This window comes from Argopecten irradians, chromosome 3 (genome assembly GCF_041381155.1).
Source record: "Argopecten irradians isolate NY chromosome 3, Ai_NY, whole genome shotgun sequence".
Lineage (NCBI taxonomy): Eukaryota > Metazoa > Mollusca > Bivalvia > Pectinida > Pectinidae > Argopecten > Argopecten irradians.
Window position 1 is genome coordinate 28,564,791 of NC_091136.1, and position 23,903 is coordinate 28,588,693.

The 23,903-nt window shown below is 36.5% G+C and overlaps 1 protein-coding gene across 1 annotated transcript; it reads right to left on the bottom strand.

Annotated features, from left to right (window-relative positions):
* Nucleotides 1-1,768: 1,768 nt before the first annotated feature.
* Nucleotides 1,769-22,804, bottom strand: LOC138318111 (integral membrane protein GPR180-like). Its single transcript, XM_069260221.1, has 5 exons — nucleotides 22,235-22,804; nucleotides 20,453-20,987; nucleotides 10,621-10,876; nucleotides 7,702-7,827; nucleotides 1,769-6,177 (listed from the first exon to the last, which is right to left on the bottom strand). Exons 1-5 carry the CDS (start codon nucleotides 22,723-22,725, stop codon nucleotides 5,912-5,914), a joined length of 1,674 nt encoding a protein of 557 aa, XP_069116322.1. The 5' UTR covers nucleotides 22,726-22,804; the 3' UTR covers nucleotides 1,769-5,911.
* Nucleotides 22,805-23,903: the final 1,099 nt, after the last annotated feature.

Genomic DNA, 23,903 nt, shown 5'->3' on the forward strand with positions numbered 1-23,903 from the left:
TTACAGCCTGTAATGATAAAGATATTATATACTGTATATGTACATGGCATATCCATTATAATGGACTTTATTGGACAAATGAATAATTGTTGAGAATTATTAACTTCATCAAAATGTGTAATTACTATTGGTAATCAATGTACCAGTTTAATACCAGATTATACCAGGTTAGCATTACAGATGTTATACCACTGACAAATTATATTTACCTAAAATATCTAATTCTATATATTTGTCAATACCTCTATGAGTTAGATAATATAGATAATAAATTTGGTTTAATCTGATTATGGTATTGTAAATAATAAATAACATACCAATAACTTACGATCTATCATATAAACAATTACATTAATCATCAATGGATATTATCAACTTCAATAATGAAGTTAAACCAATTATCAATATCAGCTTCATCAACTTGTAATCACCGAGATCCCACTATCTTTTATAATTAAGATCTTTACCATCTGTTTATATCAAAATTACAAAATAAGCTATATTTAAGAGAAAAATAGAAGAAATGTAAATATTGTAAAGAGATTACAGTGTATATTATAGTTTAACAATAAGTTATACTTCACTATATACTTGTCATACTCCATTGTGTTTATAAAACAATGCAGTAGTTATGTACATCTAGGTCTCCGATCAACACATACATGTATAAAACATCTTATTACAACTTATCAGTCATTGTAACTTGGGTACTTGAATATCAATAAATTATCTTATGTGTACATACAAATATAATGGAATGCTGAGCACACTTAACCAGGAGACTTGCTTACTGAAGGAATTAGTATTATTGATGCTCATGATATGTTCATTTCTTCAATTCTTATCAGCAATATTTAATAATGACAAATATCAGACATATCACACACAAATATCTTGGTAAGCAATTTCTAAATAATGGCATTTAGTATATTTATACACATTTGATAATCATCATGTACACAATTTCAAAGGGAACATTTCATTTTAAAATTTCATGCTTCAAACAAGTCTGGCTTTTAAAATAATAATTAAAATCTATGTCATCCTTATTACCATGCAGAACTAGACCCCATGACAAAACAGATAAATGAACTGTGTGGTTGAATCAATATAGATGTTCTGACATTGTTTTTGTGATAAACAAGTTTAAAGCATTGTTTCTGAAATGTAGTAGGCCTTTATACATTACTTTAGTTTTTTACTGTTCCTGAAGCACTAATTATACTCTTTTTTTCTCACCCTTTTGTCTCAGATTCTCCACAATGATAAAATTTAATTAGGGAATAGAAATGTATAATAACATTTGGGACTAGAATTTGAAGACAGCAAGTCCATTTCATATATTTAAATTGAGAAAATTAGTCGTAAGCATGATTAAAATAATGCAATTGGAGATTAACCTTTCCATAATACACCAAATCAAAATACAACCATACAACGAAACGTTTTAACAGACTTCAGATCAAAATGTTACATAAGTCTAGCTTTGGGTATATTCTTACAATTCCACATTGTTCCATATACGACTGCCAGTTCCGAGACATTCATTTTCAAATATAAAATTGAAATTATGTCCGGATCCCCTTATTTACTTACTGTATTTTTCTGTAAGAAATGATAGTTGTACATGTAAATCATCCTGAAGATAATTACATGCACTTGATGCATTCAATGATATAGTTTCCAACAAAACATTGAACTACATGAAGGTATCAAACAAAAAACAAACAAAAAAATTGAAAAGAAAAACTGAAAAAATGAGCAGAAAATACTAAAAGCAAGGAATCGATTCCAGACCCTGTCTTCAACCCATTTTCCTAATATGGTAAAAAAATTACCAGTAATTTGCCTCATATTGATGGGTATTTCATTGCACTTCATAGTCTCGCATTTGTGTAAAGAAATCAAATAAAATTTTAACATAGAAAACAGACAATGAGTTATAGAATATACGCCATTGAAAAAAATCAAACAAGGCCATGATAAAAACAAACAGTTTTATGGAGAGCTATTTATCACACTTTTTACATATACCAAGTAATGAATTTTCTCGGTAATGATTCAATTGGTCATGGGTTTTATCACATCACTTGTATTCATGAGAAAATTAGTGGAATTCATAATTCATTTTCTCTAAGATAACAAATAAAACATACAAATTTTGAAATGTGGAGTTTAAATGTAGCACCAGCCAACAGACCTTTTGGAAGTACTCAATAAACATCATGAGAGATCCACAGCTGATCTCTACACTTATCAAGTATCTGTAATAAATGTAGCCCCAGCCAACAGACCTTTGGAAGTACTCAATAAACATCATCAGAGATAATACACTTATCAATTATCTGTAATAAGTGTAGCAGTGCATATTGCAGTCAGCCGTGGGTCTCCAACGCTGTCAATAACAAAACCATGTGACATGTAACAAAATAATGGCATGTAATTGTTCTAGATTTTTAATTCTATGGCTTTACTTTATAAATTATGCATTGTTACACAAAAATCCAACAGAAGATGTGTTTGTTTTGTTTGATGAACAAATCAATGTGTAATAACCTGTATATCACTACTACCAGGGTAATAACACACAAGAACTAAATCTAGGCATACATGTATTTCATGACAGTGTGTAAAAAATTCCAGATAATGGTAGATTGCCTGCAGTATATACCTCAATGTTAAACCTGAAACTACAAGACTTGTACTTTTAAATATGTACCAGTATTATGAACAGAATGCATACCTAGCATCAATTTAAAGATAGATGCAAAGGTACAATTATTCTATATATAGATCTGTATTGTTTACATTAATTCTAAAATTACAAATAATATGTTTGCAATTATTGTTTAGGAAAAAGTTACCCAATTGTTACTTGGTACAATTTCTAGATAAAGATGGCACAACAATAGCTCAGAAAAAAGTTAATGTATTTTGCTGAAGTATCTCAATAATGGAATAGCAACTGATATTAAAGCAAACATTTAAAAGTGATAATTGTAAAGGAAGTTTACTAGTACATGTTTAATAAAATGACAGTATGGTGTAGATCTCTAATAGAGGAGTATTGTGAAATACAATCATATCAGGCAATGCAGTTATTCTAGGACGGATATTTTGTTCTTTGAGATGGATAATTTTGATCTCTATGGCATTTGATAAGTAAGTTTCTAATTTTAGAAATAATTACATACATTATTAAGCCTATTAAACTAAATCATTTGTTTATCACATGTTTATGAGTATATATCAACTTACTTTACTGTCTGGAAATAACACATAATATATATTGCCTTATCGTGAATGAATTTCAGTAACAAACATTGGTAAAAAAAAGAAAATTTAAAGAACTATGCTTGAGATGTCTCCAGCACGGACCAATCAATAACTGATAGATGATTTTTTTTTCAAAGATAATTCACATACTTCTTCACTTAAATTTCTATTTCAACTACATGTATAAATATCTATTTTAATATATTTATTTCCTATCAAATTATGTATCTTTTACCCTTAAAGCATACAGATCTGGAAATGTGAACATACCCAAAAGGGATGTTTTCAACTTTATATACAAAGCAGGTTTTTAATGCTATAATTTCTTGTTCAGACACTTGCTTTTATATAAAAAAATAGCAGCAATTTTGCTCTAGGTAATGTAAAAAATTAAAGTAACATTGAGCAAAGGGCTATAATTCTTTCAAATCAGGAGAAACCTGAAATCTAAGCCGTATATATTACAGACTACGTGGTACATAGCACAATTTCAAAAGAACGTCATTTTATTCATATATTATGAAGTAAGGGACGGGGACTCATTATGCCAGGTAAATACTAATTACCAATTACACACCAAAAACACAAGAATACGTTTAAAATTAAATGTACATTTCACTGAAATAAAATTTAAAGCAAAAATGCTGTAAAAAACACTTACTAAAGAGCTAAAATCGAAACTTTCAAACAAAACAAATATTCCAGAATACAGTTTTGTTCAATTCTTGTAGACACTGATATGTATCATATTCAACATACTTAATTAAAACTTGATCTAAAGCTATTTCAAAGCAACATGTAATGTAATACAAAAAGACCTTGTGGCTAAATCAAAATAACCAATCTGGCACCACATTTCTCAAAACAAACTCAATAAATGAAATTTTTGACATAGGTTATACACCCGGTAAGCGGAAAACTTAAAGGGTTTGTGACACAATAAGTGATAAGTTGTCTATAGATTGGGCCCCTTTTAAGTCCATCGAAATAGCCCACTCCATGGGGATGGCAAATACACACACTGAGATACCAGGCTATACATAGGGCCATCTGGGCAACTGACCGATATGCAAAAAATTATTGCGATAACGAGGCTGTCAGCCAGCACACGTTACTGGTTCACCAACTGGCTCACCCTGCTGATGAGACAGACACCAATAGAGCTAAACACCTACAGGCTGTCATTATGAATTTAGTGCTATAATAATCACACAAATAAAATAAGTTAAAATAAAGTAAGTTTTTTTAAAACAAGTTCTTTCGCTTTCTAAAGAAGATACATGGTTGCATTACATAAGTGCCAAGTTCGAGCTGACAGAAGAGCTGATCATTTGTTTGAATGGGGTTTTATATGGAGGCATTAAATTACTTCTTGGTCAATTTAATTCATGGTTGAAAAGATGACCTATTATCTATGACATGATAATGGTATTTATTGTACATTTGATTACCTTCTGGGTTTTCTTGATCAGCATCTGAAACATCTGGCGATGTTATCCCCTTTCTCTGTAGAAAGAGAATTATCAGTGTTCATCAAAGGGTCAAAGTGGTATGGGATAATGTCCGGAACAAATCCCAAAGCAGGGATATCACTGTCATTGTTTTACACTGCAGATATTTAAAAAAATACTAGAAGACTGTGTAGTTTTTCTCTGTAAATATATAGTATCTATAGCAGACAGCAGAGCATGGTGAAACAAATGACGCGTTGGTACCACGTGACTGGCTAGCTCATTAAAGTTTTCTCAGCGGCAGCAATTTACCCTTACTGCCCTTAAAGTAGATAAACAGATTTGCAGAGTGCTGTGAAACGTGTGTCAGCCAACATTGATTGGGTCAAACTATCAGAAAATTTATAAAAAGGTTTTTGTGTCACAAACCCTTTAAGTTTCCACCAAAGTCTGTGTGTGATTGTTTCGAGAAACCGGGCCCAGGTATTTTATATCCATATAATATTGTCTTTAATTTTTTACAAGTCTCAGATACTCTGGAATGTGATCTTCCCTTTGAACATTTTTTATCACAACTTCAAAGCAAGGGATTAATCAAATCCTACTGATTACCTGTACCTAATTTCAGACTAATAATTCTAAAATAGCATAAATCTTATGACTTATGCCATTGAAGTTACTTTTGCCAAAATGAACATTAATTTCAATCTGACACAATTATAAGATAAATATGCCATGTTCAACCTAAATTTATACCTACATCTGAAAAAAGTAGTGAGATTATGCCTCTTAATACTTTATTATAGTAAAAAGAATTGGTATTTCTATATCATGTTCTATACATATCTGGACAACCTTTTATATACACTTATTTTGATTCAGATGGAAAAAAATAGTTACAGATTTTATATATCAGCCTGAAGTCAGATTTTTGATTCAACAATAGTATTTCAATACTTAAACATAAACCATAATAGGGAATGATAAATAATAAAATATTGAAGGGAAAAGTAAAGCAAACAATTGTATGCTAAAAATATTATAAAGAAAACTTTGAAGAATCACAGGCTTCTGACAAATTGAAATAAGTGAGAGCATGAGAGTGGAAATAAATCCTAGGATTTGACTTGTTCTCATTGTGTTTACAACAGTAAACAATAACAGGTAGATCATTAGACAATAATCTATAATAACTCCGAGTCCTGAGTGTTGATATCTATAGTCTCCATCTCGATCAGGTCCTCGCTCTCCTCTATCACAGGGTGCATACCATTCGGAACATTCCGTGTTTCCTTGGGGTGGTGCTTGCCGTTGTGAGGATGGTACTTGCCGTTGTGAGGATGGTACTTGCCGTTGTGAATGGTGTTGTGGTTAGGCTCCATTGATTTACCAAACTGGGTCTCTCTGGTGAATATACTTGTCTCTTCCTGGTCATCAACATCTAGTAAACCTACAGGATAGATACAGTGTATACTGTTATAATAGTGTTAGACTATATATAGATAAGGTTAGTGTTCGTAGACATAAACATTAGGCCATCAACAAAGTTGTTATCTCATTTGTGGCATCTATGAAAATACATACATAGATATTCTAGAAATTATAATAAATAACATGTATATTGTATCAATTATGACACAAAGTGCTACAAACACTGAACTATAAATGTTTTTAACTTGGTGTTCAAAACATAGCTGTGATGTCATCAATTGTAGCAGTTGTTTCTGTACTAGAACTCACAGATTATGGGACCATTACCTTTAACTATACATGTCCTATATGTTTCCTTTTACTGTGTTATTATTTCACTCACATGTGTGATAATAAATTGCAAAATATATGACAGTAATTACAAAGAGTCCTACTGCTAGAAATATAAAATCATTATTAATAATAAACAATTTTTCTAACTTGATGTATATACTACAGAACCTTTACACCACAAATACAAGTAGTTTATCCATGAAGTTTGATATTTTATACCATATAAATCATATCTACAAAGGATAAAACAAACATTTTCCTGAAATTCTACAGATATATCATGTTATCAAATCCCCAAAACCTACACATGTATATGTGTACAGTCAATGTGTTAATTTATTTCATCTAAACGTACATTACACTATAAGCTTAAACCTACACCATGAGAATCTATCAAAAGGGTATGTCATGAAAACCATCAAAAATTATGTGTCTAGACTACAAAGTACATTTACCATATGATAAAAGAATGTCTCTATATTATATAGCCTAGCTACTTCATAAATGTAAGTTATATACTGTAAATAATTTCATAGTTAAAACAAACATTACCATATTAGTAAACAACAAACCTATACTAGCAAATATGGCAACCTTGTTACTACAGTATGTAGAATTTGATTTTGAATATTGTACTACTCTACATCACAAAAAAAATCTATCATAAATATTACAAATCTGCCAACTAAATCACATCACCTGTACCATACAGTATAGTAATTACCTCTAACAAACAACTACTTAATTGTACACCCAATTTTCTTACCAGAAATTCTTAATCTCCAGCATGTAAATGTATGATCTGTAAAATTTATCGACTTCTGCCCTGGCATATAAAATTAGAAACTGTCTCTGAATAAGAGTTGTTTATACTTTTGCTCCAAACAAAACTCTTACAGGTATTGGTAACAGGATCCTTCATAGCGTAAGAACTGGTCTTAATCAGATTGAATGTACATCTATACTGTTTCACTATCATCTATAAGTCTGCCAAAATCCAAGATGACTACCTGTCAACCATCTTGTTTTCCGAGAAGTCCCAAAATGCACAATGCATAATATGAGATAAAGAGGAACCTAAATTTGAGCAAGATCACTTTAGTACCTTCAGAAAAATTGTAATTTTCAAAATCCAAAATGGTAACTTGGCTATGAAGACTGTGTGTCTCCCATGTGTGGTCTTTGTAGACAGGTTTGACAGGTGACCTACCTGTGATCTCCAGATCATACGTAGATATAGTGCTCTCAGCTTTGATGAGATACAGGATGGATCTACTAGGCCATAGCAGATGGATCATCACCAGGACACACAGTAAATCTGACCCCAGGGTGATAGCTGGAGAGTAAAATCATAACATCATCAATTACAGTATACATTGTATATCAGGACACACAGTAAATCTGACCCCAGGGTGATAGCTGGAGAGTAAAATCATAACATCATCAATTACAGTATATACATTGTATATCAGGACACACAGTAAATCTGATCCCAGGGTGATAGCTGGAGTGTAAAATCATAACATCATCAATTACAGTATATACATTGTATATCAGGACACACAGTAAATCTGACCCCAGGGTGATAGCTGGAGAGTAAAATCATAACATCATCAATTACAGTATATACATTGTATATCAGGACACACAGTAAATCTGACCCCAGGGTGATAGCTGGAGAGTAAAATCATAACATCATCAATTACAGTATATACATTGTATATCAGGACACACAGTAAATCTGACCCCAGGGTGATAGCTGGAGAGTAAAATCATAACATCATCAATTACAGTATATACATTGTATATCAGGACACACAGTAAATCTGACCCCAGGGTGATAGCTGGAGAGTAAAATCATAACATCATCAATTACAGTATATACATTGTATATCAGGACACACAGTAAATCTGATCCCAGGGTGATAGCTGGAGAGTAAAATCATAACATCATCAATTACAGTATATACATTGTATATCAGGACACACAGTAAATCTGATCCCAGGGTGATAGCTGGAGAGTAAAATCATAACATCATCAATTACAGTATATACATTGTATATCAGGACACACAGTAAATCTGACCCCAGGGTGATAGCTGGAGAGTAAAATCATAACATCATCAATTACAGTATATACATTGTATATCAGGACACACAGTAAATCTGATCCCAGGGTGATAGCTGGAGAGTAAAATCATAACATCATCAATTACAGTATATACATTGTATATCAGGACACACAGTAAATCTGACCCCAGGGTGATAGCTGGAGAGTAAAATCATAACATCATCAATTACAGTATATACATTGTATATCAGGACACACAGTAAATCTGATGACCCCAGGGTGATAGCTGGAGAGTAAAATCATAACATCATCAATTACAGTATATACATTGTATATCAGGACACACAGTAAATCTGACCCCAGGGTGATAGCTGGAGAGTAAAATCATAACATCATCAATTACAGTATATACATTGTATATCAGGACACACAGTAAATCTGACCCCAGGGTGATAGCTGGAGAGTAAAATCATAACATCATCAATTACAGTATATACATTGTATATCAGGACACACAGTAAATCTGATCCCAGGGTGATAGCTGGAGAGTAAAATCATAACATCATCAATTACAGTATATACATTGTATATCAGGACACACAGTAAATCTGATCCCAGGGTGATAGCTGGAGAGTAAAATCATAACATCATCAATTACAGTATATACATTGTATATCAGGACACACAGTAAATCTGATCCCAGGGTGATAGCTGGAGAGTAAAATCATAACATCATCAATTACAGTATATACATTGTATATCAGGACACACAGTAAATCTGACCCCAGGGTGATAGCTGGAGAGTAAAATCATAACATCATCAATTACAGTATATACATTGTATATCAGGACACATAGTAAATCTGATCCCAGGGTGATAGCTGGAGAGTAAAATCATAACATCATCAATTACAGTATATACATTGTATATCAGGACACACAGTAAATCTGATCCCAGGGTGATAGCTGGAGAGTAAAATTGTAACATCATCAATTACAGTATATACATTGTATATCAGGACACACAGTAAATCTGACCCCAGGGTGATAGCTGGAGAGTAAAATCATAACATCATCAATTACAGTATATACATTGTATATCAGGACACACAGTAAATCTGACCCCAGGGTGATAGCTGGAGAGTAAAATCATAACATCATCAATTACAGTATACACATTGTATATCAGGACACACAGTAAATCTAACCACAGGGTGATAGCTGGAGAGTAAAATCGAAACATCATCAATTAAAGTTATAATTTTAAGAATGGTATTATATTTCACACCTAATAATACTTCCTAACAAGAGGACCATGGGCCTTCACGGTCATCTGACTAATCAGCACAATACAACATAGTCGTTTAAAGGTTTTAGCCTATTTGACACCTGTGACCTTGTTTGAAGATAAAGATTATTCATATGAACAAACTTAGTAGCTCTTCATTCCAGCATATCACAGGTCCAATATCAGGTCTCTAAGCCTCTTAGTTATTCACAAAAACTCATTTAAAGATTTCAGCCATTTTGACTCCTGTGATCTTGAATGAAGGTCAAGGTCATTCATTCGAACAAACTTGGTAGCCCTTCATCCCAGCATGTCACAGGCCCAATATCAGGTCCTAGGCCTCCTAGATATTCACAAGGCGTTGTTTAAAGGATTTTAGACTATTTGACCCCTGTGACCTTAAATGAAGGTCAAGATCATTCATTTGAACAAATTTGGTAGCCCTTCAACCCAGTATGCTACAGGCTCAATATCAGTATCCTGGGGCTTCTGGGTCTTTAGAAGAAATCGTTCAAAGATTTTAGCCTTTTTGACCCCTGTGACCTTGAATGAAGGTCAAGGTCATTCATTTTAACAAACTATGTAGCCCTTCATCCCAGCAACCTACAGGCCAAATATGAGTACCCTGGGCCATCTGGTTATGAGAAGAAGATGTTTGAATGAAAAGATTACGCACGGCACAAGGCTGACGGCACATGACGACGGACGGTCATCCTGACCCTTCAGGTCACCTAAAAATGGTACTATATTTCACACCTTGAAATACTTACTAAGAATGGTTTTATGTTTCCACAATGCTGAGATCTGTGTACCTATGATGGCTAAGACAGGCAGGTATATAAACCAAACGAGGAAGAAAGCCCCAAACTGCTGAAGGAAGTTGAGTCGGTCTGGATGTTTACTATGGAATACTGTACGTCTAAGCTCTATGACAAACCAAATCATAATCACTACACGTAAACCTAGCGTTATGTACCCTGGCCAGGTCTGCCACTCATCAATGTTAAAGATTTCATCCACTTCAGTCTGAAACAAGAGCAACAATTAATTTTTAGATTAGGACAAAAAAGATATGTCTGTTTAGGAATACATAGTTAGCAAAAGTTTTTTTTTTAGTGTCTTTCACTTTAAAGTAATGGCCGGAACCAGAGTCTGAGACCAAACTGTGGACTTTTTTTTTCTTTCTTAGAAAAGTGGGGAAAAAAATTTAGTGTCGGGGGTAAAACAATAAGGTCAGTCGTGTAACCTTAAACAGACATATTTCTTTGCAGACATAGAATGCCAACAGAACACGGGCTTTAGTAGACATAGAATGCCAACAGAACACGGGCTTTAGTAGACATAGAATGCCAACAGAACACTGGCTTTAGTAGACATAGAATGCCAACAGAACACTGGCTTTAGTAGACATAGAATGCCAACAGAACACTGGCTTTAGTAGACATAGAATGCCAACAGAACACTAGCTTTAGTAGACATAGAATGCCAACAGAACACTGGCTTTAGTAGACATAGAATGCCAACAGAACACTGGCTTTAGTAGACATAGAATGCCAACAGAACACTGGCTTTAGTAGACATAGAATGCCAACAGAACACTGGCTTTAGTAGACATAGAATGCCAACAGAACACTGGCTTTAGTAGACATAGAATGCCAACAGAACACTGGCTTTAGTAGACATAGAATGCCAACAGAACACTGGCTTTAGTAGACATAGAATGCCAACAGAACACTGGCTTTAGTAGACATAGAATGCCAACAGAACACTGGCTTTAGTAGACATAGAATGCCAACAGAACACTGGCTTTAGTAGACAGAATGCCAACAGAACACTGGCTTTTGTAGACATAGAATGCCAACAGAACACTGGCTTTAGTAGACATAGAATGCCAACAGAACACTGGCTTTTGTAGACATAGAATGCCAACAGAACACTGGCTTTAGTAGACATAGAATGCCAACAGAACACTGGCTTTAGTAGACAGAATGCCAACAGAACACTGGCTTTAGTAGACATAGAATGCCAACAGAACACTGGCTTTAGTAGACATAGAATGCCAACAGAACACTGGCTTTAGTAGACATAGAATGCCAACAGAACACTGGCTTTAGCAGACAGAATGCCAACAGAACACTTGCTTTGGCAGACAGAAGAATGCCAACAGAACACAGGCTTTAGCAGACATAGAATGCCAACAGAACACTGGCTTTTGTAGACATAGAACACTGGCTTTAGTATACATAGAAATGCCCAGAAAACAGCCAACAGAACACTGGCTTTAGTATACATAGAATGCCAACAGAACACTGGCTTTTAGTAGACATAGAATGCCAACAGAACACTGGCTTTAATAGACATAGAATGCCAACAGAAGTCTGGCTTTAGTATACATAGAATGCCAACAGAAGTCTGGCTTTAGTAGACATAGAATGCCAACAGAACACTGCTTTAGTAGACATAGAATGCCAACACAAGTCTGCGAACTGCGTTGTAGACATAGAATGCCAACAGAACACTGGCTTTAGTAAACACAGAATGCCAACAGAAGTCTGGCTTTAGTAGACATAGAATGCCAACAGAACACTGGCTTTAGTAGACATAGAATGCCAACAGAACACTGGCTTTAGTAGACATAGAATGCCAACAGAACTCTGGCTTTAGTAGACATAGAATGCAACAGAACACTATGCTGGCTTTAGTAGACATAGAATGCCAACAGAACACTGGCTTTTGTAGACATAGAATGCCAACAGAACACTGGCTTTTAGTAGACACAAAAATGCCAACAGAACACTGTCATTTAACAGACAGAATGCCACAGAACACTGGGCTTAATAGTTAGACATAGAATGCCAACAGAACACTGGCTTTAACAGACAGAATGCCCACAGAACACTGGCTTCAGTTGACATAGAATGCCAACAGAAACACTGGCTTTAGTAGACATAGAATGCCAACAGAACATTGGCTTTTATCAGGCTTTAGACACAAAATGCCAACAGAACACTGGCTTTTGTAGACATAGAATGCCAACAGAACACTAGCTGGCTTTAGTAGACACAGAATGCCAACAGAACACTGGCTTTAACAGACAGAATGCCCAACAGAACACTGGCTTTAGTTGACATAGAATGCCAACAGAACACTGTCTTTAACAGACAGAATGCCCACAGAACACTGGCTTTAGTAGACATAGAATGCCAACAGAACACTGTCTTTAACAGACAGAATGCGACAGAACACTGGCTTTAGTAGACATAGAAATGCCAACAAGAACACTAGGCTTGGCTTTTCTAGACATAGAATGCCAACAGAACACTGGCTTTAGCAGACATAAAATGCCAACAGAACACTGTCTTCAACAGAGAGAATGCCCACAGAACACTGGTTTAGTTCACATAGAATTGCCAACAGAACACTGGCTTTAGCAGACATGTAGAATACCAACAGAAGCACATGGCTTTTAGTATACATAGAATGCCAACAGAACACTGGCTTTAGCAAGACACTAGAAATGCCAACAGAACACTGGCTTAAGCAGACAGAATGCCAACAGAACACTGGCTTTTAGCAGACAGAATGCCAACAGAACACTGGCTTTAGTCAGACACGAAATGCCAACAGAACACTGGCTTTAACAGACAGAATGCCCACAGAACACTGGCTTTTAGTAGACATAGAATGCCAACAGAACACTGTCTTTAGTAGACAGAATGCCAACAGAACACTGGCTTTAGTAGACATAGAATGCCAACAGAACACTGGCTTTAGTAGACATAGAAAATGCCAACAGAACACTGGCTTTAGTAGACATAGAATGCCAACAGAACACTGGCTTTAGTAGACATAGAATGCCAACAGAACACTGGCATTTAGCAGACAGAATGCCCACAGAACACTGGCTTTTGTAGACATAGAATGTCAACAGAACACTGCTTTAACAGACATAGAATGCCAACAGAACACTGGCTTTTGTAGACATAGAATGCCAACAGAACACTGGCTTTATGTAGACACAGAATGCCAACAGAACACTGTCTTTAGCAGACAGAATGCACACAGAACACTGGCTTTAGTAGACATAGAATGCCAACAGAACACTGGCTTTAAGTAGACAGAATGCCCACAAGAACACTGCTTCAGTTGACATAGAATGCCAACAAACACAGGAATGGCTTAGTAAGACATAGAATGCCAACAGAACACAGGCTTTAGCAGACAGAATGCCAACAGAACACTGGCTTTAGTAGACATAGAATGCCAACAGAACACTGGCTTTAGCAGACAGAATGCCAACAGAACACTGGCTTTTGTAGATATAGAAATGCCAACAGAACACTGTCTTTAACAGACAGAATGCCACAGAACACTGGCTTTAGCAGACAGAATGCCAACAGAACACTGGCTTTAGTAGACATAGAATGCCAAAGAACACTGGCTTTAGTTGACATAGAATGCCACCAGAACATTGGCTTTAGTAGACATAGAATGCCAACAGAACACTGGCTTTAGCAGACACAGAATACCAACAGAACACTTGCTTTAGTAGACATAGAATGCCAACAGAACACTGGCTTTAGTAGACAGAATGCCAACAGAACACTGGCTTTAGTAGACATAGAATGCCAACAGAACACTGGCTTTAGTAGACATAGAATGCCAACAGAACACTGGCTTTAACAGACAGAATGCCCACAGAACACTGGCTTTAGCAGACAGAATGCCAACAGAACACTGGCTTTAGCAGACAGAATGCCCACAGAACACTGGCTTTAGCAGACAGAATGCCAACAGAACACTGGCTTTTGTAGACATAGAATGCCAACAGAACACTGGCTTTAGCAGATAGAATGCCAACAGAACACTGGCTTTTGTAGACACAGAATGCCAACAGAACACTGGCTTTAGCAGACAGAATGCCAACAGAACACTGGCTTTAGTAGACATAGAATGCCAACAGAACACTGGCTTTAGTAGACATAGAATGCCAACAGAACACTGGCTTTTGTAGACATAGAATGCCAACAGAACACTGGCTTTTAGCAGACACAAAAATGCCCAACAGAACACTGTCTTTAACAGACAGAATGCCCACAGAACACTGGCTTTAGTTGACATAGAATGCCAACAGAACACTGTCTTTAACAGACAGAATTGCCCACAGAAAACTGGCTTTATTTTGACATAGAAATGCCAACAGAACACTGTCCTTTAACAGACAGAATGCCGCACAGAACACTGGCTTTAACTAGACATAGAATGCCAACAGAACACTAGCGTTGCATTGTAGACATATGAATGCCAACAGAACACTGGCATTTAGCAGACATAAAATGCCAACAGAACACTGGTCTTCAACAGACCATAAATGCCACAAAACACTGGATTTAGTTGACATAAGAATGCCAACAGAACACTGGTTTTTAGCAGACATGTAGAATACCAACATAGCACTGGCTTTAGTATACATAGAATGCCAACAGAACACTGCTTTAGCAGACACCGAAAATCCAATATAGAACACTGGCTTAAATAGACATAGACTGCCACACAGAACACTGGCTTTAGCAGACAGAATGCCAACAGAACACTGGCTTTAGCAGACACGAAATGTCAACAGAACACTGGCTTAAGCAGACAGAATGCCAACAGAACACTGGCTTTAACAGACAGAATGCCACAGAACACTGGGCTTTAGTGCAGACACAAAATGCCAACAGAACACTGGCTTTAACAGACAGAATGCCCACAGAACACTGGCTTTTGTAGACATAGAATGCCAACAGAACAAGTCTTTTAGTAGACATAGAATGCCAACAGAACACTGGCTTTGAGTAGACGTAGAATGCCAACAGAACACTGGCTTTTGTAGACATAGAAATGCCAACAGAACACTGGCTTTAGTAGACATAGAATGCCAACAAACACTGGAATTAGTAAGACATATAATGCCAACATAACACTGGCTTTAAAGCAGACAGAATGCCAACAGAACATTGGGGGGCTGGCTTTTGTAGACATAGAATCAATGCCAAAACAGAACACGTGGCTTTAGTAGACATAGAATGCCAACAGGAACACTGGCTTTAGTAGACATAGAATGCCGAACAGAACACTGGCTTTTGTAGACATAGAATGCCAACAGAACACATGGCTATTAACAGACAGAAATGCCAACAGAACACATGGCTTTTGTAGACAGTAGAATGCCAAACAGAGCAACACAGGCTTTAGTAGACAGCATGCCAACAGAAACACATGGCTTTTGTAGACATAGAATGCCAACAGAATTCTGGCTGTTTGTAGACACAGAGATGCCCAACAGAACACTGGCTTTTGTAGACACAGACATACCCACAGAACACTGGCTTTAGCAGACAGTAATGCCCACAGAACACGTGGCTTTAGTATACAGAATGCCAACAGACACACTGGCTATTTGGTAGACATAGAATGCACAGAACACTTTGGCTAAAGAAGACAGAAAGCCCACAGTAACACTGGTGGCCTTTAGTAGACAATAGAATTGCCAACAGAACACGGGCTTCTAGTAGACAATAGAAATTCCAACAGAACACTGGCTTTATAGACATAGAATGCCAACAGAACACCGGGCTTTAGTTTTTAGACATAGAATGCCCACAGAACACGGGCTTTAGTAGCAACAGATATGCACAGAACACTTGCTTTAGTAGACATAGAAAGCCAAACAGAACACTGGCTTTAAGCAGACATAGAATGCCCACATAACACTTGTGCTTTAGTAGACAGAATTGCCACGAGAACACTGGCTTTACTAGACATTAGAATGCCAACAGAACACAATCTGGCTTTTGTAGACATATAATGCCAACAGAACACTGGCTTTAGCAGACATAATATGCCAAACAGAAAAACACTGGCTTTAGTAGACATAAGAATGCCCAAAAGAAACACAGGCTTTATTAGACATAGAATGCCAACAGAACATTGGCTTTAGTAGACATAGAATGCAACAGAACACTGGCTTTAGTAGACACAGAATACCAACAGAACACTTTTGCTTTTGTAGACCTAGAATGCCAACAGAACACTGGCTTTAGCATGACACAAATTATGCCAACAGAACACTGTCTTTAACAGACAGAATGCCCACAGAACACTGGCTTTAGTTGACATAGAATGCCAGACAGAACACTTGTCTTTAACAGACTAGAATGCCCACAGAACACTGGCTTTAGTTGACATTGAATTTCCAACAGAAACACTGTATCCTTTAACAGACAGAATGCCCACAGAACACTGGCTTTACTAGACATAGAATGCCAACAGAACACTAGCTTGCTTTTGTAGACATAGACTGCCAACAGAACACTGGCTTTAGCAGACATAAAATGCCAACAGAACACTGTTCTACAACAGACCAGAATGCCCACAAAACACTGGCTTTAGTTGACATAGAATGCACAGAACACACTGTCTTTAACTAGACAGAATGCCCACAGAACACTGGGCTTTAGTTGACATAGAATGCCAACAGAACAGCTGTACTTTAACAGACAGAATTGCCCACGGAGAACACTGGCTTTACTAGACCATAGAATGCCAACAGAACACTAGCTTGCTTTTGTAGACATAGAATGTCCAACAGAACACTGGCTTTAGCAGACATAAAATGCCCAACAGAACATTGTCTTACAACAGACAGAATGCCCACAAAACACGGGATTTAGTTAGACATAGAATGCCATACAGAAAACACTGGCTTTATGCAGACATGTAGAATACCAACAGAGCACTGGCTTTAGTATACATAGAATGCCAACAGAACACTCGGCTTTAGCAGACACTAAATGCCAATAGAAACACTGCTTAAATAGACATAGAATGCCAACAGAACACTGGCTTTAGCAGACAGAAATGCCAACAGAACACTTGGCTTTCAGCAGACACGAAATGTCAACAGAACACTGGCTTAAGCCAGACAGAATGCCCACAGAACACTGGCTTTAACAGACAGAATGCCCACAGAACACTGGCTTTAGCAACAGACACAAAATGCCAACAGAACACTGGCTTTTAGCAGACAGAATGCCCACAGAACACTGGCTTTAGCAGACAGAATGCCAACAGAACACTGGCTTTACTAGACATAGAATGCCAAACAGAACACTAGCTGGCTTTTGTAGACATAGAATGCCAACAGAACACTGGCTTTAGCAGACATAAAATGCCAACAGAACACTGGCTTTAGTAGACATAGAATGCCAAAAGAACACTGGCTTTAGTTTGACATAGAATGCCAACAGAACATTGGCTTTAGTAGACATAGAATGCCAACAGAACACTGGCTTTAGTAGACACAGAATACCAACAGAACACTGTCTTTAACAGACAGAATGCCCACAGAACACTGGCTTTAGTTTGACAAAGAATGCCCAACAGAACACATTGTCTTTAACAGACAGAAATGCCCACCTAGAACACTGGCTTTAGTTTGACATAGAATGCCAACAAGAACACTGTCCTTTACAGACAGAATGCCCACAGAACACTGGCTTTACTAGACATAGAATGCCAACAGAACACTAGCTTTTTGTAGACATAGAATGCCAACGAGAACACTGGCTTTAGCAAGAATAAAAAACAGACATAAAATGCCAACAGAACACTGTCTTCAACAGACAGAATGCCCACAAAACACTGGGATTTAGTTGACATAGAATGCCAACAGAAACACTGGCTTTAGCAGACATGTAGAATACCAACAGAGCACTGGCTTTAGTAACATAGAATGCCAACAGAACACTTGGCTTTAGCAGACACGAAATGCCAATAGAACACTGGCTTAAGTAGACATAGAATGCCAACAGAACACTGGCTTTAGCAGACATGAATGCCAACAGAACACTGGCTTTAGCAGACACGAAATGTCAACAGAACACTGGCTTAAGCAGACAGAATGCCAACAGAACATGGCTTTAGCAGACAGAATGCCCACAGAACACTGGCTTTAGTCAGACACAAAATGCCACAGAACACTGGCTTTAACAGACAGAATGCCCACAGAACACTGGCTTTTTGTAGACATAGAATGCCAACAGAACACTGTCTTTAGTAGACATAGAATGCCAACAGAACACTGGCTTTAGTAGACATAGAATGCCAACAGAACACTGGCTTTTGTAGACATAGAATGCCAACAGAACACTGGCTTTAGTAGACAGAATGCCAACAGAACACTGGCTTTAGTAGACATAGAATGCCAACAGAACACTGGCTTTTAGCAGACAGAATGCCAACAGAACACTGGCTTTAGTAGACATAGAATGCCAACAGAACACTGGCTTTTAGTAGACATAGAATGCCAACAGAACACTGGCTTTAGTAGACATAGAATGCCAACAGAACACTGGCTTTTAGACATAGAATGCCAACAGAACACAGGCTTTAACAGACATAGAATGCCAACAGAACACTGGCTTTAGTAGACATAGAATGCAAACAGAACACTGCTTTAGTAGACAGTAATGCCAACAGAACATAGACATAGAATGCCAACAGAACACTGGCTTTAGTAGACATAGAATGCCAACAGAACACTGGCTTTTGTAGACACAGAATGCCCACAGAACACTGGCTTTAGCAGACAGAATGCCAACAGAACACTGGCTTTAGTAGACAGAATGCCAACAGAACACTGGCTTTAGTAGACATAGAATGCCAACAGAACACTGGCTTTAGTAGACATAGAATGCCAACAGAACACTGGCTTTAGTAGACATAGAATGCCAACAGAACACTGGCTTTAGTAGACATAGAATGCCAACAGAACACTGGCTTTAGCAGACAGAATGCCAACAGAACACTGGCTTTAGCAGACAGAATGCCAACAGAACACTGGCTTTAGTAGACAGAATGCCAACAGAACACTGGCTTTAGCAGACAGAATGCCAACAGAACACTGGCTTTAGCAGACAGAATGCCAACAGAACACTGGCTTTAGTAGACATAGAATGCCAAACAGAACACTGGCTTTAGTAGACATAGAATGCCAACAGAACACTGGCTTTAGTAGACATAGAATTGCCAACAGAACACTGGCTTTAGTAGACATAGAATGCCAACAGAACAACTGGCTTTAGGAGAGATAAAGCTTTAAAATTAGTAAAAGGCAGAGTGATGTAGGTGGTAACCAGTAAGTAAGACAGGCAGAGCAATCATTTTGTGGCATTTAGTTAGAAAGACTTAAGTTCATCACTGTATCAATTTAGTTAAAAGTTTATATATAAATGATATAAAATGTATAATGTAAAAAGTGACTGAAGCCTGCGTGAAAAAGAAATAGCCTCTCTCAGGTCTCAAGGATAAAACAGTTGAACTATGCAATAATACTAATTTTAAATTGTCAGGATCATGGCAAACTTAGAATAAATTCATTATAGTGAAAACCAGGTATAAATCGAAATTTTTCTCAAGACCAGCAAAACAAAAATAATTGTATAAACAACATCAAACTGTCCCTGTATATACAAAATGTATTGTGTGAATTATAATGTTATTTTTCAGTATTGCATTGCAGTATGTTAGAGTTCAAAGTAATAATTTAAAACCTCTTACCAGATTCCAAAAATAAAGAACGAAATTTGAGAGTGTATACACTCCCCAGATGGAGAAGACAACAGCTCGCCCCTTTATCTCCATGTGTGATATTGTCCAGCCTCGGGCAACCAGCAGTAGGAATAACATGAACAGGCACTGTGATATTGTGTCTACTGCATTTCCAACTATTTCCAATGGGAAGAATCCAACTCCATTGAATGAAAATATTAACAAATGTAGAAAGTTCATGGCTATTCCTATCACTTCTAATGCTATCACAGATGTAAACAGTTGTGTGATGGGATGCTTCTGTTTCAGAAAAGCATAAATCCAAATTGGAGCTATTAAACCATAGAATATTAAGAAAACCAAATAAATTTCAAAAATATCATGGTCATCAAATGAAAACTGGTGCTCAAATGGATTCAAATGTTTAGAGGCTGGGTTTCCATTGACCAGCCATATGTCATAGTCCAGATCAAAAGGCTTGTCATCATTCCTCTCCCACATACAATGGTTACGCTGGCAGGCAACAAGACTTACATACCAGAACCTAAAACAAAATGGAATAATCAAGTTTAATACTTTAATTCAAAAGCTGCTACAATATACAAATTAAATTAATATTTCCAATTGTTTACATTTAATCTAAAGATGCTCCACGGAAGACAGAGCATAAATGATATTCATCATTTGAACTTCGCCTTTGGTGCATGCAAAATCATTACTTCATTATTCCATACAAGATGTAGTGGCACAAAATTTTTTTGGGATGCAATTAACTATTTTCATATTTTTAACTTGAAGTAAAATTAGAAGCTCAAACTTTCAATGGTGGTAATGCTGTAAAGTAAGTAACTTTTGCAACTGAAGAAAAATATTTAATTGTCTGCTCCTGTTTTTGATAGTGAAAAAATACCATTTGTCAGCCGTGGAGCATCTTTAAACAATTTTTTTTTAAAGTAAAAGGATTAGAAATTTGGCATCAGGTCAAGAATAATTATGTCACAGTAATTAGGCTAGAACTTACCAAAGCCCATTTTCACATGAAATAACTATATTGTTAAAATCAGATGTCAAAAGACCGACACATAGTAAGCATTATTTGCTTTCATAATATACATAGTTTATTTCTAATATTTTTCTAGACATTCCTCAAAAACTTCTTCATAAATTACGCATTTAAATTAAAGATTTTGAGTGTTCAACTTCTTAGGTTACTGATGATCATAACCTGTTGATGGGACTAGTTCTCCCACAATGCTTTCTTTGGCAAATATCTGATCTTTTTCTTTAGTATATGGGAGAAAAAGATTATTTCCCTACCTAGAGAGTGTGACAACGAAATCACAACCTTCAGGGAAATTCCTGAATCTTCAAACCTCGGCAAGCCTAGGGTTTGACGTTCATGAATTACCTGTCTACTGAACACTTGCCTCAGCCATAATCAATATCTTTCAGTGGTATTAAGCTTGCTTGATTGAATATCAATAACGGAATATAATATTTATACTCTGTATATAAGCTTATAATTATGTAATCCCTATTGAGATTCCTCCTCTAGACTCTTTTATCAGACGTCCGAATATAAAAGAGTCTAGAGGAAGAATCTCAATAGGGATTAATAATTATGTTACTCCAACAATGTTATAGGTATAGCACGACAAGACACTTTTGAAAAATTACATCGTATCTCAGCAAAATAACGTCCGATAAAAACCCGCTGACCAGTTGATTCTCAATAGTCATGTTATGAGAGTAAGCTTATGTATGTCATTATTCATTTGTTTATATCGTTACCTTGGAGACATAAAATCTTCGACTTTGTATGTGAACTGGTACCCCGGTAAGACGTTGGCTGGGTTGTCTTCGTCTGAGCAAAGTTTCCCTTTAACACAGGGTATTTTTCTAAGGAAATCCTCCAATCCATGTTTCTTACATTCAAAGTCAAATGCTATGGTATCAATCTTTCTAAACATACGCTCACAGGTGTTTTTGTGAAGTTTACGTGTACTGTTACCGTGAAACTCCGTGAAATACTCACTATCTACAACAACTAATGTTACAATGGAAGAAGAATTACTACTTGAAGTAATATTTCCATAGATAAATCCTTCTGTGTCCAATAAATCTTTCGTGTTTGTTTTTTGAATGGCAAATTTGGCAAGATATTTGTAGAAGTTCCCTGTGTTCCATGTCCCTTTAAGATGCAGTGCCGATATCTTGTTGTTGTGAATTAACAGTATCAAAATACAAACAAATGAGCGTATATGAAGTGGAATAAATTTCATAGTGATCGAGTTATGCGTTGATTTATATTGTAACTATCACTGCATTACTTCGATCTCCTCCATCTTGGATTATTATAACTTCCTGTTTCGAACAACTTCCGGTGAGATTATCTATACAGAGTTATTGTTCGTTGACTAAGGACGTTTTCGTTTATTCGGAACAACCGGTTCGACCGTTGGTTTAAGTAATTATTTCAATTATAAATCCTGACGGACCTGCAGTATTTAATACATGCCTGTGAGGGCTTTGCCAAGGCTCGTCTGATCACCAGGTCCGTCTTTAATTAATAAACGAACTACTAGGTCCAACCCAGGTCCTCGATACTCCAGGGGTTCCGATCACTTACGATCTCTACAACCCCTGGACTATCTCATAGTAAAACTGGAGGCAACAAACAGAACAGGTAATTTAGTCGTTTGATGTACATCAAAAGAGCCTTATAAAACGGTACATTGTGGTTGACTGTGTGGCTTTGAAGTTGGGCGTCGCTCTCTCTGTAGCTTCAAAGGAAATCTTTGCAGGTCTGTGATTGGTCAAATGTTTTCCGCTGAGCTGCCTTCAATATCACATATGAGATAGTCCAGGGGGTGTAGAGATCGTAAGTCATCGGAACCCCTGGAGTATCGAGGGATGGGTCCAACCATCAAACCGTAATAATCGAAAACGGCCTAGGCAAAGGACCTGTTACACCCACAGGGACCTGGCACGAAAGTTTTTAACCAACAGTATACATATATATATATATATTATATGGACCTGGCACGAAAATTTTTAACCAACAGTATACATATATATATAGTATAGTATATATATGTAAACTGTTAAAAATGTTCGTGACAGGTCCCTGTGGTTACACCTACCATTGAATTTTGCCCACGAATCAATTTAACAAAACACAGGTGCATTTTGTAGTACTAAGACAGTGAACCTGTAAGATTCCTTAAAACATTCAAAAGGTCACAGGGACCAGTGCTAGGGATAATTTAAAATTTTGCCATTCCGAGGTGTACACCAGGGTTCCCTTTTCGGTCCAAAACTATATCAAATTAAAGTTCAATTTCGAAAAACGAAATCATGTTCTCAAAAGTATATATTTCCGCAAATTTTGACTGACTCGAACATATGTTACTTGAAAATTTGAAATATTTTTTACAGGTTCTTGAAACAAACAAAAAAT

Excerpts from the sequence above, each read along its gene's own strand:
- LOC138318111 (XM_069260221.1), bottom strand. The coding sequence starts at position 22,725 with ATGAAATTTATTCCACTTCATATACGCTCATTTGTTTGTATTTTGATA. Across the intron at positions 10,877-20,452 it reads TTCTTTATTTTTGGAATCTG|ACTGAAGTGGATGAAATCTT; the intron begins GTAAGAGGTTTT and ends CTCTTGTTTCAG. Across the intron at positions 7,828-10,620 it reads GAAACATAAAACCATTCTTA|CTATCACCCTGGGGTCAGAT; the intron begins GTAAGTATTTCA and ends TTTACTCTCCAG.